Raw genomic sequence first — 15785 nt, forward strand, 5'->3', positions numbered from 1 at the left:
CTGCGTTTCAGGTCGATGAACACGTTCCTCATCGTGTACCTGTGTATTCTCATCAGCAAGGCGCTGGTCAACACCATCCTGAAGTACGTGTGGCAGAGCAAGCCGTTCCAGGACGAGCCGTGGTACAACCGGAAGACGGAGGCCGAGAGGCAGAGGAACCTGGTACAGCAGGGCGCCCTGCGGGCAGGCGCTGTGGACACCTGGGGGCACGGGGTGATGAGCTGTTGGTGGCAGACAGTGCCAGAGTCAGCTGCGTCCGCCCCCCGCCCCCCATAGGCACCGGGTGCTCTGCCTTCCTTGGGTATTTGAATATTCAGGTCTGGAAAAGTATCAGCTTCCATCCTAAATTCATAAGGACGAACCTTAAACGTTGGGAGTGTGGTCTTAACCACTGGGCCACCAGGCAAGTCCCCAGTGTGTTAATTTAATTAAATCTCCTCTCCTTAGGGGCTTCCCTGCTGGTTCAGATGGTAAAACGTCTGCCTGCAATGCAGGAGACCCGGGTTCGATCCCTGGGTCAGGACGATCCCCTGGAGTTGGAAATGGCAACCCGCTCCAGCATTCTTGCCTGGAAAATCCCGTGGTTGTAGGAGCCTGATAGGTTACAGCCCATGGTGTCTCGAAGAGTCAGACACGACTGAGTGGCTTCCCTTCCACTTCCACTCCTGCTTAGAATGGTACAGTTTTCTGGCTGGGCCTACCCCACCTCCCAGCCTGGGCGCCTGCCTCCTTCCTCTGCTCAGCCTCCCAGGAGACTGAATGGCTCAGAAATAAGGATGAAACTGGACGGAAGCCGCTTGTCCAGCCCAGACCTAAGCTTGGTCATTTGTCGGAATCTCAGAGGAAACCGAATAATCCCACCGTTTGGGGTCCTCCGGGCTCTCGGCGGGAGGCCCCCACTGCCTCCAGGTGTGACTCACGAGTGGCCCACCCCACCCCGCCCACCAGCAGCGCAGGGTGGGGCCGCTCCCGGCCTGGGCGCAGTGGGCGGACAGAGGAGAGCAGGCGGCCCCCGACGCCCCAGGTGGGCTTCACCTTTGGGTCTGAGGCACCTGTGTCCGGCACCCGCTGGGCGGGCCAGCCGCGCTGAGCTGCGGCTGTGCAGCGCTGGCGGTGACCGCGCGCCGTCTCAGCTCCTCAGGGCCTTCACGGACTTCCTGGCCTTCATGGTGCTCTTCAACTACATCATCCCCGTGTCCATGTACGTCACCGTGGAGATGCAGAAGTTCCTGGGCTCCTACTTCATCAGCTGGGACGACGAGATGTTTGACGAGGAGCTGGGGGAAGGGCCGCTGGTCAACACCTCGGATCTGAACGAGGAGCTGGGGCAGGTCAGTGTCTCCGGAGCTGTCTTCTCTCGCCGGCTGGCAGGGGCGCCCTCGCGCCTGCGTCCTCGGGTTTCCAGAGGCACGTGACTCTCAGCCTGCAGCAGACGCCCTGGGTGTTCGGAGGGGGACACTGCCATCCCCGAGCAGATATGACTTACACCCGAAAGACGGCAGCAGAGCGGCTTCCCCCGCTTGTGTGACAGTGGGGATGCTTCTGTGTCGACGAGTTAGGCAGACTCGGGACGTTCACTCACAACACCGGCTCACCCGTGGTCTTTCTAAGCAGTTCTGAGTCCGCATTTCGAGGGCCTGAATTGGGGTGAATCGGCAGTAAGCCTTCAGCTCCGCCAGCCGTCCTCTCAGGTCTCAGGGCCCGAGGTCATCACCGTCAGGGTGGGCAGAGTGAGCCTGAGCTTCGGTCTCTGGTGTAAAGAGAGTTCAAAACCCCTCCACGGAGCTGCTCCAGGCTGCCAGCTTGGGGCCTGAGGTCTGCACTGTCTTGACCTGCTGAGTGGGTGTGATAGCCAGGACCTGCCCTGCAGAGGGCATGTGGGTGGGAGCCCCGAGCAGGAGCCCCGTGGAGGGCGCAGAGGGTGGGGGCCGAGCCCCTGGGGGCAGCACTGGCAGCGGAGCCGCGCCCGCAGGTGGAGTACGTGTTCACGGACAAGACGGGCACCCTCACCGAGAACAACATGGAGTTCAAGGAGTGCTGCGTGGAGGGCCACGTGTGCGTGCCACACGCCGTCTGCAACGGGCAGGCACTCCCCGACGCCTCTGCCATCGACATGATCGACGCCTCCCCAGGCGCCAGTGGGCGGGTAGGTGACCATGCTTCCCGCCCTTGTCCTGCCCCCTCCCTTCCCACGGGCATGTCTCGGGACACAGCAAGGGCACCTCCTGTCCCGGGGTCTGGGACAGAACCAACTCTCCCGTGACATGTAGGAAGAAAAGACGTGGGTGCAGGCGTCCCCGGTGAATCCGGCCGTCATGTCGGGGCTGGAGACAGCTCACGTCTCACTTGGGCTGGGTCACTGTGGGCTGAGAGCAGGGGGTCCTGCAGACCATGCGTGCTCACGCACGGACACACTCACAGGGACCCAGTCACAGACACAGACACACCTGCACACCAGGCACACATGCGTGCTCACACAAGCTGTACAGCTGTGCACATGCTCACACATAGACACACACACGCAGCCTGCTGCTGCCGATCCGGGGGGGCCGTTGCCCTCGTCAGCGGTCGCCCAGGAGGCCCTTCCAGAAGCCTGAGCCTGCCGCCTCCCTGAGGTCATGTCCATGCCGTCTGGCCTGGGCTCCGCTGCCACCCCCAGAGGCAGCGCTGGCACACCCGCCCCCGGCGGCTGCAGGCCCTGCTGTGTTGGTCGTCGTCTTGTTTGGGCTCCTTCTGTCTTAAGCGGACATGCTTAGAGCTGTGGGTTGTGCTGTGTTTCAGGAGCGGGAGGAGCTGTTTTTCCGGGCCCTCTGTCTCTGCCACACCATCCAGGTGAAGGACGATGAGGAGGTGGATGGGCCCCAGAAGTCACCGGACTCGGGGAAGCGCTCCGCGTACATCTCGTCCTCACCCGACGAGGTGGCCCTGGTCGAGGGCATCCAGAGGTGCGTGGCGGGCGACTCCGGTCCTGGAGGCGGGGTGTTCTGGGCACTGTCCACCGTCACCGTGGATGTGTCCTGGGAGCATCCTGACCAGGCCCCTGGGTCTGGGGCGTCTGCTGGGGTGGGGGTCAGGCCTTCCTCTGACCCCACGGCAGTGGATGTGGGTTCCTCCTGCTATCTTAGACAGTAGTCTTCCTCCTGACTTCTGCAGTAAACTAGAGGCCATTGCAAACACTCACAGACACTTTTAAGATGCAGTCTTCCTCGTCCATCCTAAAAAATTGACGTCCAGAGAGGTCAAGCAACTTCCGTAGAGTCACCCAGCATGAGAAGGGCTGGGTTAGATGCGGGGGCTCTCTCCCCGCTCGCTCCTGTGAGTCCCGTCCTGCCTGCCCCTTCAGGACTCTTTACTGGGAGCTGTTGCTGCCTTGTGACTTGGGGCTCTATGCAAACACTTGGGAAAACACTTCTCTCCAGGTGCGTAATTTCACATCTTCCCGTTCTCATCGCCGATGACCCTGGTTTAACTCTGAAGGTGCGGGATTTGCTGCACGGCACAGGGAACTAAGCCAGAGCCTCACAATAACTTGTAGCAGAATATGAGCTGCAGAAAGAGCCAGGTCACAGCGCTGTACACCTGAAACTCACGCCATAGCGTGAGCCAACTGCCCTTCAGTTAGGGAGCCAGTGAGGGCACTCCCCCTCCCCTTCCCTGCCCCCGGAGCACGGGCATCGGACACCCCTGGCCTAACTGGAACCGTGTTTTTGTTGTGGGCTAAACGCTGCATCTTCCCTGCAGTTTGAAAGTGATATCAGTGTGTGTGTTGCGTACCTAGGGAGATTTCTCAAGGCGAGTGAGATTTAGCTCTTCTTGGAAAGCGAGCGCTCAGGCACTAAGGCGCATTCAGTCACAGGGACCACCCCCGAGCCGCCTCTCCTTCAGCAGCCAGCTCCCGCCAGGCCAGCGGGCCCTGACCCTCAGGCTCCAGCGTCTTCGTCCTGTCAAGGCTGCTGCGGTGCTCGAGTGTGTATCTGCCTCCCTGAGCGCCTTGCCTCAGGAGCCGGGCCCGTTTCCTCCAGCCCGTCGCTGGGCCGGTGCTGGACGGACGTCACGAGCCGAGTGCCCTGCGGCCCCGTGTTGAGCTGGGCTGTGGTTTCCTTGTCAGTTGACCGAGCGTCCGCCTGGAGATTGACAGGCTCCCAGAGTCCTAATTCTGACGTCGTAACTGACCCCGGAAGGGCCCCCCGATAGTAGAGACAGGGCCCGGTCCCCAGACCTGCTGCCCTTCAGCGTCACCAGTAGGACGCAGCTCATCACGTGCGAAGCGCCGAGCGGCCACTCCCACGTCCAGTTCCCTGGGTTCGTGGAGAGTTTTCTCAGACAGTGACTGAACTCAGCACGGACTGCGCCGTGCAGCTTGCAGTCTCCGTTTCACTAGAAGCATTTCTTCTCCGAAAAGAAAGCTTTCCCAAAGTATGAAACAGAAAAATCTGTGAGGAGGAGAGAGGGCCACGTTAACCCCCGGGCTTGTCTGCCCCACAGATTTGGCTTCACGTACCTGAGGCTGAAGGATAACTACATGGAGCTGCTGAACAGGGACAACGACGTCGAGAGGTGAGGACGCCCCTGGACGGGAGGGAGTATCGCGTCTTCCCAGCGTTTTCTCACTGGGGAAAATACCAAGTTCTCTGTGCACCCCATGACTCTTCCTCCCTCTTCTCGGTAACGACCCCAGCAGCCTCGCCAGAACGCCTGGAGAGTCTGACTCAGACGCTTAGAGGCGAGGTTGGGTGGCAGTGCAGCGTCCGACAGGCTTGGGTGAAGCCATGCTGCGTCCGTTTTTCCGCTGGAGTTCGGGAACCTTCTAGTCTGTTCTGACACCTCGAAGCCATGCTCTGACCCCAACAGGAGGGAAGACGTCAGCCCTCCTCCCGGAGTGGCCCCGGGACCCTGCGTCCTCAGAGCCTGTTCCAGGCTGTGGAGCGCAGGGTCCTGTAGAAACACTGAGCAGGATGGCCCGGGGGGGGTGGTTCACTTTCCATATCGACCTTCAGGCACTGTCCAGCCTGACAGTGCTGGTCCCGGGACACGTGGTGTGTCTCGATTTTGACTTGGATGATGGGGTTGTCCGTCTCTCCTTGGTGAATAGGCATTAGTGGGCTGTCGTGGAGAGGGCGCAGTTGGTAAGGAATATAGCCTTTGGTGACGATCTCCAAGAAAGGGGTTTTTAAATTTCTGTTCTGGAAAAGTAGACTCCCAGGGTGCGGGGGAGGTGGTGAGCCCTTGACCCCAGAAGGGGCTTCTGGGTTCTCCAGCCAAGGTCAGCTGCGGCTCCTCCCCAGAGCACGTGGGGGCCTCCGGGCACCGTGGTGTGACCCCTGGGAGGGCGTGACCCTGCTGTCCGGCTCCTGGCCTCCAGCGGGGCAGGCGGGTGAGAGCAGCTCTCAGACCATCAGCACCACTTGCTGCCGCCAGGGGTTCCTGGGCAGCCTCACAGCCGGGCCTGGCTGACGCCCACCGGCTCCTTTAGGGGCCGTGTCACCCGCAGGGGAGGCTCGCTGTCACCCAGATGCTGTGACTCATGGAGCAAGATGATTGTCAAACGAGTGTCCAATCTCTTTCAGGTTTGAGTTGCTGGAAATTTTGAGTTTCGACTCGGTGAGAAGGCGAATGAGTGTGATTGTCAAGTCTGCTACAGGTAGACGATTCTCTTGCTTCGCTTTGTCAAATGGCCCATTGTGGCTGTGCTTTATTCCGATGCCCGAAGCCTGTGAGGCTCGAAGGCTTTGACCGTTGGTTCGCCCTGTAAACACATGGATCTGCACCAGCTGTTCACCTCCAGCCCCGTTTGGGCCCCAGCATCTTAGGCTGGCTGAGTCATCCTTGGATTTTCCCTGGAGGGGAAGTCCGGTGACCCAGCCCGAGGCAGCTCCTCACCGACCCCTCAGTAAACACACAAAGCAGCCTGCTTCCTGGGTCCCCACCCCATCCGCGCCTGCAGACCCTCCCCCGGCCTGGCCCCCCACCTCAGATCCCCCCGGGTCTGTGCTCTCCGCCCTCAGACCCTCCCCTCATCTGGACTCTCCCCACTCAGATCCTCCATTGGTCTGGACTCTTCCTCACTGGTATGGACTCTCTCCTCTCAGAACTTCCCCTGGTCTGGACTCTCCGCCCTCAGAGGCTCCCCTGGTCTGGACTCTTAACCCCTGGTCTGCGCTCTCCCCCCTCAGACCCTCCCCTGGCCTGGACCCCCCACCTCAGATCCCCCCGGGTCTGTGCTCTCCGCCCTCAGACCCTCCCCTGGCCTGGACCCCCCACCTCAGATCCCCCCGGGTCTGTGCTCTCCGCCCTCAGACCCTCCCCTGGCCTGGACCCCCCACCTCAGATCCCCCCGGGTCTGGACTCTCCGCCCTCAGATCCTCCCCTGGTCTGGACTCTCCGCCCTCAGAGGCTCCCCTGGTCTGGACTCTTAACCCCTGGTCTGCGCTCTCCTCCCTAAGACCCTCCACTGCTCTGGACTCTCCCGCCTCAGACCCGCCTCTAGTCTGGATTCTTCCCTCCTGGTCTGGACTCTTCCTCCCTGGGATGGACTCTCCCCCCTCAGACCCTCCCCCAGTCTGGAATCTCCCCGCTCAGACCCTTCCCTGGTCTGGACGCTTCCCCGCTGGTCTGGACTCTACCCCTTAGGTCTCCCCCTGGTCTGGACTCTCTCCCCTCAGACCCTCTCCCAGGACATCTCCGTGGCCACCTGTCGGAGGCCTTCGTGGCCTCCTCGGCCTGATAAACTGTAGCTCTCCCGCCCTTTCTGGGCTGCAGGTGTCCTGAGCAGGAAACTACACTTGGTCAACAGTATGCCCGCCCCTACAGTGTCTGGCGCTCGGCGAATACTGCTGGACTCGGCTTGCTAACTCCATTTCCCATGGCATCTTACCAAGAGATGTGGGGTCCTACTCGCTTTCGTTTCTTGAAACTAGACCATACCAGGCTGTGTTTCTCTCTTTGCAAACCTGCCCGGCGAGCAGGCAGATGGAGCCGCTGCCCTGAAACTGTAAACAGAGCCAGCCTGAAGGCGGTCCGAGGGCCCGTGGGAGGGTTCCACGTCACGGGGTCCTGGCACCGTGTTCACCGGAAGTGCCTGCTCTGTCTGCCGAGCTGTGGGGACGTCAGGGCGGCTGCTGAAGCCCGTCCTTCAGCCGCACCCCGGGAGCCACGCGCCATGCCCTGGGGGACACGGGCAGCTCGGGGCTGGTTCTCTGACCCGCATGGCTCCCTCGCCTCCAACCGGTAGTCAGACGTGACAGCTCCACCCACGAGACTCACACCAGTGAGCACCGTGAAAGCTCAAGTGCTTTATGTCGACGGTCCTGCAACACGTGGCCACAGGGTCGACGGGACGTGGGAAACGCACCGCCCTTCGTGTTTGGAGACGAGTGCCCGGTCGCCTGTGCTGCCTCTGGGAGCGCTCGGCTCATCCAGGGCGAAGGTGTTTGCCTGCCGAGATTCACACCGTCACGCTCCTGTCCTGTGACTCCCCCTGGACAGATGTGAAGTCTAGGAGGTGAACTGTCTTGGGGGCAGTCTGTGAGCTGGCCCTCACGGCCACCGCGGCGGAGAGTGACGCCCTCCCGCCCACACGCCTGTGCGCACACTCTCCTGGGCCGCCTGGAGCACCGTGCTAACACTCGGGGCTGCACCGCAGCATCTGCACAAACAGCTCCACTTCGGCCGTGAACAGCGTGGCTGAGCCCAGAGCAGGCACTGGGGTGCGGAAACCGAGAGCTGCTGAAAGCCCTTTCCTCGAGGAGATTTCCTGGGGCACCTCTCCGGGCTTCATGGGAGAGGCCGGGCTGTTGGAGCCCTCCGCGGCAGCAGTTGCTCCACAGGGACACTGACTGTTTAATCAGAGAAAGTGTGAAAGTGAACGTGTTAGTCACTCAGTTGTGTGACCCCCCCATGTACTGTAGCCCACCAAGCTCCTCTGTCCGTGGAGTTCTCCAGGTGAGAGTCCTGGAGTGGGTTGCCATGCCCTCCTCTGTTAATTAAGGAAGTTCTTCTCTAAGCAGTGATTCCTCCCCGGCGTTGACACCGGCCGCACAGAGTGACGGCCTCCTGGGCAGGACGGAGACCAGAGCCCCTTCGGCCCGGAGCTCAGCGACCCGCCCCGAAAGCCGCTGCAGCCACGGGCGCTGCCTGACCCCAGTGCCCGCCCAGTCGGTCACAGCCGTGTGTGTGCACTGCTCTGGAGGCGTCACCTCCCAGTCGTTTACGAGACCGGAGCGGCAGGGGCTAAAGCCGCTGCCCAGTGCCGTCTCTCCGGTCCTTACGTGTTGCCGTGCACTCCGGACGCTCTCTGTCTGCTTGACCACAGCTTTAGGCTAAACGCATCTCACACTCCAGCGGGTACAGAGGGAAGACAGGTCAGGATGGTGGGAAATCGCAGTCGTTCACAAGCCATTACCGTGAGTCCTCTGGGATTTTTTAGGACAAAGAATTACTGTTAACGACTGCATCGCCATGCAGAGTTGGCTGCAGCACAGAACTTGTTCTGGGTCATGTGACGTGTGAGCACTGCGTGGAAAACCACAGCTGGCGCCCGCAAGGATTCCGTGCCAGGCTGGCGGGCGCACAACCAGGAGTCCTGGGTCAAGGGCCGAGAGTGTGCAGGCTTCTCCTCGGTGTTCGAGATTTCTGTCTGAAGACAAATTCGGAAGAGACCCAGGTCCCAGAGACAAGCCCCTCGGTGGTTACATGAGCAGAGCCGTGTGCTTTGCAGGCAAGAGATTCCTCGAAAAAGAAGAGCCCCGGTGCCAGCAGCCTGAGGGTCGGCGTGGAGGCCATGTGCCCTTCATCCCGACCTGACTAAGGGAGAGCCTTCCACCTTGAGGGGGAGGAGCCTGCCCCCCAGCACTGATGTGTGAAGTGGCTGCGGCAGCAGGTCGGGGGTGGGGATAGTATCATAGACGCTTCTCGTAACTGTCGTGCACACAGAGGATGGTCCGATGGTCACGTCCGGTGCCCCAGCAGCTCACTGCCCATTTGGGGTCGGCCGCACCCTTGTGTCTTTACGCCCAACCCCCCAGCCCGGTCCTGTGGCGGTTCGTCCCTCACTCGCATCCTTGCCAGGGAGCTGGTGGAAGTGACGGGAGGAAGGCTGCCCGGAGCCAGTGTCCTTGTTCCCGACGTCCCTGGGACGCTGGGGTTGTTGGAATAAGATGAGGCTTTGCGGGGGCGGGAGTCCGAGGCTTCGCCGTTCTCCCGACTTGACAGGTCAACGGGTCTGTCGAAATTTCTGCAACAGCCTTGGCACTGGTGCCCCTGGTTTTGTTTTTAATAAAAGCATCGTTTGAAGGATATCTCCGTCTTCCCCATAGTGTGAGTCAATGAAAGTCTTCTCGCCTCGTTTTCTAGGAGAAATTTACCTGTTTTGCAAAGGAGCAGATTCTTCCATATTTCCCCGAGTGATAGAAGGCAAAGTGGACCAGATCCGATCCAGAGTGGAGCGCAATGCGGTGGTGAGACGCCTGGGATTTGGGGGGGTCCTCGTGCCTCTTCTCCCGTGGCGGGGGGTGGAGGGCGTGCTGGGCGGCAGGAGGGCGCACTGCGGGGGGCCCAGCCGCGTCCCCTCCAGTGGGGCACCGCCCCCGCAGCCTTCCGTTGGCGTTTCGTGGTTGGAGGGGGTGCACCGCGTCCAGAAAGACAAGCACAGTGTGATGCTGTTGGAGAGAGGAGGTCTTCGTCCCGAGGACCTCTAGGGACTGGCACTTTGTGTTGTGACCTCACCTGTTCGGCTTTCTTCCACATTTCACCTGAAGCGAGCACAGTCTGTTCTTAGGACAGCAGAGGTTTGTCTCAGGACCGTTGGTTGAACAAGGCTATTCTCTCCCTGTTGGACAGCCTTGGCGTTCTTGTGAAAAGTCACGTGGCCGCATGTGCAAGTGTCCCCTTTTGGGCTCCCTGGCCTGCTCTGCGGGTCTCCGTCTGTCTGGATGCTAAGACCACACTGTTTTGGTTGCGTATCTCTTTCCCGTGACTTTTGAAACCAGGAAACGTGAGTCCATCTTTCAGCCTTGTTATTCTTTTACAGGATTGTAGGTTGTTCCGAGTCCCTTGGGATTCCAGGTGAATTTTCGGGTGTGTTTTCCCTTTCCCACAAAATGCCACTGGGCTCCTGATCAGGGTTGCACAGAGCCTGCCGTCCACGTGGACGGTGTTGCCATCGTGGGAATACCGTCTTGGAATTCCACCTGCTCAGGTCTTCCGTGACTTCTCCCAGCAGCGTATTGCAGTTTTAGGTCCACGAGCCCTTCACCCACCCCCATGGCTTAGCTCATTCTTAGGTGCTTTATTCCTTTCGATGCTGTTGTAAACGGAATTGGTTCCTCAGCTTGCTTCTGAGGTTGTTCTTTCTTTGGAGAGTTAGTGTGTGGGATGTGCAGCTGGCTTTGGATGCTGACTGTGCACTCTGCACCTTTACGGAGTCCGTCGGTTCCTAGTTCAGTGTTTTTGTGTGTGAAATCCTTTGAGTTTCCTACATATAAAATCCTATCACCTGAGAACAGAGGTGACCTTATTTCCTCCTTTCCAACTTGGATGCCTTTTTTTCCTTGCCTGTTTGCTCTAGTTAAGACTGCCAATACCATGTTGAATAGAAGTGGGAAAGCAGCCATCCTTACCTTGTCCCTGACCTTAGGGGGAATAACTTTCACTCTTTCCCAACTGAGTATGATGCTGGCTGAGTTTCCGTGTGTGACTTTTATCAGGTTGAGGAAGCTCCTTCCCTGCTAGTTTATTGAGTGGTTTAATCAGGAGAAGGGGGCGACAGAGGATGAGATGTTTGGATGACATCGCCAGTCATCAGTGGACATGAGTTTGGGCAAACTCGGGAGAGAGTGAAGGACAGGGAAGCCTGGCATGCTGTAGTCCATGGGGTCACAAAGAGCTGGACGCGACTGAGTGACTGAAAAATAACAAGAATCAGGCAGAGGGCTTGGGTTTCGTCAGATGCTGGGATTCGTTTTTTTGCTTTTTGGTTTTTGCGTCTGTTGAGCTCATCGCGTGACATCTTCCTCATTTCTTCCATCTGTGTTGTCTATCACGCTGATTTTCGTGTGTTGAATCAGCCTTGCGTTCCTGGGATAAATCCCACTTGGTCGTGTAAAGAATCATTTGGACATGCTGTTGGATTCCGTTTACTGAAATTCTGTCGAAGACCTTTGCGTCTTTGTAAGAGATGGTGCCTAACTCCCTCTCTTTGTAATATGGTTGTCTGGCTTTGGGTTTCAGTGTTGTTTTATAAACAGTGTCTAGGCTTTCAGTAGTATCCGTGCTTAGCAGGAGGAGTAGAGAAGAGCATTTCCACCCCACGTTTCCATGTGGGGAAGTCCCATATCTGCTTAGACAAACGAGGTTCTGTGTATTTCTAAAGCTCCAGCTGACTGTTCACTCCAGTTCTGCATATTCTGGGACAACTCTGGATTGTTACCCCCTTATCTTTTATGACTGAAGTCTTGCCTTTCGGTGGCCCTGGTTTGCATTACGTGCTCCCATGCTTCCTAGTCTGATTGAACACTTCCCAGTCGATTGGTCAATCCTGACTGTGTGTATTCAGCGTGCACGTGAGTAGTTCAGCTGCAGACGACTGGCGCTGTGGGGGGGGCTGTCTGGTTCCCCGGTTGGTCGCCGCAGCTGGAGAGCGGACGTTGGGAACGCTTCCGGGAGTGACCCTCGGGCTCACGGTCAGTGCTGCTGTGTGTCTGGCAGGAGGGGCTCCGGACCTTGTGTGTGGCCTACAAGAGGCTCGTCCCGGAAGAGTACGAAGGCATCTGCAAGCTGCTGCAAGCCGCCAAGGTGGCGCTTCAGGACCGAGATAAGAAGTTAGCAGAAGCCTACGAGCAGATAGAGACAGATCTGGTCCTGCTGGGCGCTACGGCCGTGGAGGACCGGTAAAGACGCCCCTCGCTTATTCTCAAAAACTGTGATAGTGCGAAGGGGGAGCGGGAGCTGCCAGGGCTGGAGATGGGGGCATCGTCAGGCTGGGCAGGCTCTCCAGTTGCCCTGGGTGACAGCGTGCAGGGGTCAGGCCTGGGTGATACCTGACTTTCCACCAGTAAGAGGCCTGTAAGTCACATTTTTCCAGAAGAAACCAGGAATGCCAGCATTTCCACACCTAGTTATGAACAGTCAAGATACAGGGCTGTTTTTCAGTTCTTCTTTAGATTGGAATCAATAACTAATTCTCTTCCTAAATGAGTCCCTAGCTCTTTCCAAATTCAAGTGTAAACATTTTAGACCTTAACAGTTTTTGTCATGAGTCAGTGAAGAAATTTAAAATAATTAAGTAGAACATTGCAAAAACTCACCATAATAGCTGCTCAGATTACCAGCTACAGATTTTCAAGATTCTGCACAGGAAGGACTGACTTGTCCCAGCTCTGCATGGGGGACAGGAAGGAGCCCTCTGTCTACTGTTGTCTGAAGAACACAGTGAAAGGGACAGATTATAGTTTATTTTGAAGAAAAGAAAAAAACCCTGCAACTTAAAGGCATGGGACAGAAACTTCAGGAGGTTACTGAGCTTCTGTTTCCCATCAAGTTTGAAAGTGTTCGTTTAATACTTATTTATTTTCGTTGTGTCGGGTCCTCGTGGCTTTGTGCGAGGGCCTTCTCTAGTTGCAGTGAGTGGGGGCTGCCCTCTCTTTGTGGTGTGTGGTTCTTTTTTAATTTTTTTACTTTACAATACTGTATTGATTTTGCCCTACATTGACATGAATCCGCCACAGGTGTGTGGCCCTTACTCCGGGGGCTTCTCTCGTCGCAGGGCCTTCAGTGGCCGCGGCTCCTGGGCTCCAGAGCGCAGCCTTGGCCGTGGCGCACAGCTTCAGTTGCGGCACGGCACGTGGCATCTTCCCAGACTAGGGATTCAGCCGGCGGCCCCTGCGTTGCCAGGCGGATTCTTAACCCCTGGACCACCAGGGAAGCCCCTCAGTTTAAAAGTCTTGGAGGTCTCTATTGGTCCAGGATTTAGATCCTGGTCTCAGAAACCTCGGTTTTTCCTGCGGCTCGGCATTCCCCGGGTCCTCAGTCTCAGCAGACAGTTGGCCGGCAGGCTGGTTTTGCTCTTAAGTCCTGACCCCTCTGCTCCCGGAAGCACGTCTCACTCAGCACAGAGCAGCTGCGGTCACGGGCGGCTTGGTGACGGGTCGTGTGTGAGGATGAGGAGGGTGTTTGGGAGGGGGCTGCTTGTCTGGGGAGGGGGGACTGGTCTTTGGAGGAAGTAGGGGGGAGGGGGAGGCTCTCATGGGCGGAGGGACCCTCGCCCGCCGAGGGCCTCTCGAGGGCTGTGGGAGCTGTTGGCCTCGGTGGGGAGCTGGGACGTCAGGACGCTGAGAGCGGGCCCCCGGGATGCAGGGGGGGTGGCTTTGACCCCAAGCTGTTCCTTTAAAATCTCTGGCCAGCGCCTTTACAGATCCCTTTGGACCTCATTTACTTTTTCCTAAAACAGTGATGAAATCACAGATGTTTTTTCTGTGTCTAGAACAGTAGGAAGTTTCCACCGGCTTCTACCCAGATCATCCGAGTTAGAATCCTTCCCTTTCCTTTCCTCCTCTCGGCGCTGGACAGAGGCATGACACAGCCCTGAGACACGCCTGTCAGCCACCAGGCCTGCCCTCCCCACCTCCAGCCCCGCCATGAGGCAGGCACGGCTGCGATGTCAGACTGCCGTGGACGGCAGGACAGCCGGACCAAGGCCAAGAGGGCCGTTCATCCTCATGCACGTAGTGTGAGCTCTGCAGGCTTTGTGTTCTCCACGTGTAGAACAGGGTCATCACGCGCTCCTCCTCCCGGAGGTTTTGACAAAGGCGGGACGTCTCAGGCAAGTGCTTCCTGCAGCGCCTGGCGCTGAGGGAGCCTGTGACGCCAGTCCGCCAGTCCCAGGGCCCGGCCGGCATCCTCCCGCTTCACGGTCTTCAGGCGACCCTGGGCTCCAATTGGACAGGAGGCAAAATTAGGACGTTTTACGCGCAGAGAAAAGGGGGCGCACGCCACCTCTTCGCCAGGCCCCGTTCTCCCTGGTTCTGACAGTCCCTGGCTGGTGCTTGTGCGGGGCCTCCTTATAATTGCCCCCGATCTTCTCTGAGCAGCAAGCCCTGCCAGACAGAAAAGTGTGTGCTCAGCAAATGCCGTTTTGCTCCTTAGTATTAGGCCCTGTGGATTATCTGGGGTCAGGAAGTGCTTTGTTGTAAAAAGCTAATGCCAAAAGTGAAAGTCAAAGTGTTAGTCGCTCAGTCATGTCCAATTCTTTGCGACCCCGTGGACTCTAGCCTGCCAGGCTTCTCTGTCCGTGGGATTCTCCAGGCAAGAATACCTGAGTGGGTAGCCATTTCCTTCTCCAGGGGATCTTCCTGACCCAGGGGTTGAACCTGGGGTGTTGCAGTTAGATTCTTTACCATCTGAGCCACCTGGGAAAAGCTCCAGGTCCTTCACAGTAAATCACAGGTCAGCACCAGGGTGCTTTTTAACTTGGGGGTGAAAATCAAGACAGGGTAGCAGACCCCAAGTCCTTGGACTTCTCCAGCTTGGTTCGCTGGTCCGTGCTGATGATGGTGTGTCATGCCCCCCGCCCCCAGGCTGCAGGAGAAGGCAGCTGATACCATCGAGGCGCTGCAGAAGGCGGGCATCAAGGTGTGGGTGCTCACGGGCGACAAGATGGAGACGGCGGCTGCCACCTGCTACGCCTGCAAGCTCTTCCGCAGGAACACGCAGCTGCTCGAGGTCACCACCAAGCGGCTGGAGGAGCAGAGCCTGCACGACGTGCTCTTTGAGCTGAGCAAGACGGTGCTGCGCTGCAGCGCCAGCCTCACCCGGGACAACTTCTCAGGGTAGGTGGGCGTCCCGGGCGTTCGAAGAGGCGGGGCGGCCTCCACGGGCAGGGCGGTGGCCTGCACTCCCTTGTGCGGACACAGGTCTGTCCTCTGGCCCCTGGCAGCGTCCCGTGGTCGGGATCCTGACCAGAGCCTTGTCTTTTCAGCAACTGTGATGTGTCTCTGCGTAGAGGGTGTGTGTGTGCGCACGCCCATGCTCACTTGCAGACTGCCGATAGAGGATACACAGAGGCTTGATTCATTGATTTACACACTGTCGTGTGTGAGGTGATGCCCACCTATTTCTGCTCCACCCGGGGGCCACGCTGTGGATTCCTCAGGGCCTCTGCCAGAGTTGGGGTCGGGGGACAATAACACATGGTCGTTTGTCAAGTAAGACAAAACAGTCAGTACACAAGAGTTGTTTTTTCCAAGAATGGTCACCAATTTATGCACATTTTATCAACATTCTCCTTGCTGGTCTTCGATGCACGATCTGAGATAAGACTCTATTTGAACTTAAATTTTCATTAACTTAGCAGAAGCAAATGGGGCTCTCTAATCATACACGAATTTAAAATTATTCATTCATAAATAGTACAAAGCTATTTCCCGTTACCTGGTCTGCAGAATTCCTTTTGGGGCTTAGAGATGTTCCTTGTAATTTTGAAAGCCAGCAAAGAGAAGTATCATGACCGCATTCTTCCCAAGACAGGCAGAGCAGCAGGAGTTCCCAGCTGTGGCCATCAGGACTGTGGGGCTGAGGTGCCTGGGGGTCGGGAGGAAAGGTCGCTCTGTCCGGGCGGCAGGATAGACGCTCTCCCGCTGTTGTACCGCGACCTGCCCAAGAATCCACAGTTGTAACTGTTGTTTGCTTTGCCCTAGTGAAATGAGAACATTAAGTTCACATACAGTTTTAAAATGTAGTCAAAGGTCTTGCAGCCCCGAGCCTAGACGGTCTTATTATTGACTAAAGAAGAA

The 15785-nt window shown here is 57.9% G+C and overlaps 1 protein-coding gene across 1 annotated transcript in view; it reads left to right on the forward strand.

Annotated features, from left to right (window-relative positions):
* Positions 1-15785, forward strand: part of ATP11A (ATPase phospholipid transporting 11A) — a 45772-nt gene that overhangs the window by 15256 nt on the left and 14731 nt on the right. The window contains exons 10-18 of the mRNA XM_068984381.1: positions 12-162; positions 1134-1331; positions 1973-2146; positions 2782-2945; positions 4486-4557; positions 5568-5641; positions 9352-9455; positions 11704-11885; positions 14571-14822. Coding sequence (XP_068840482.1) covers positions 12-162; positions 1134-1331; positions 1973-2146; positions 2782-2945; positions 4486-4557; positions 5568-5641; positions 9352-9455; positions 11704-11885; positions 14571-14822 — 1371 coding nt within the window. The remainder of the gene's footprint in view (positions 1-11; positions 163-1133; positions 1332-1972; positions 2147-2781; positions 2946-4485; positions 4558-5567; positions 5642-9351; positions 9456-11703; positions 11886-14570; positions 14823-15785) is intronic.

Source organism: Capricornis sumatraensis, chromosome 12 (genome assembly GCF_032405125.1).
Source record: "Capricornis sumatraensis isolate serow.1 chromosome 12, serow.2, whole genome shotgun sequence".
Lineage (NCBI taxonomy): Eukaryota > Metazoa > Chordata > Mammalia > Artiodactyla > Bovidae > Capricornis > Capricornis sumatraensis.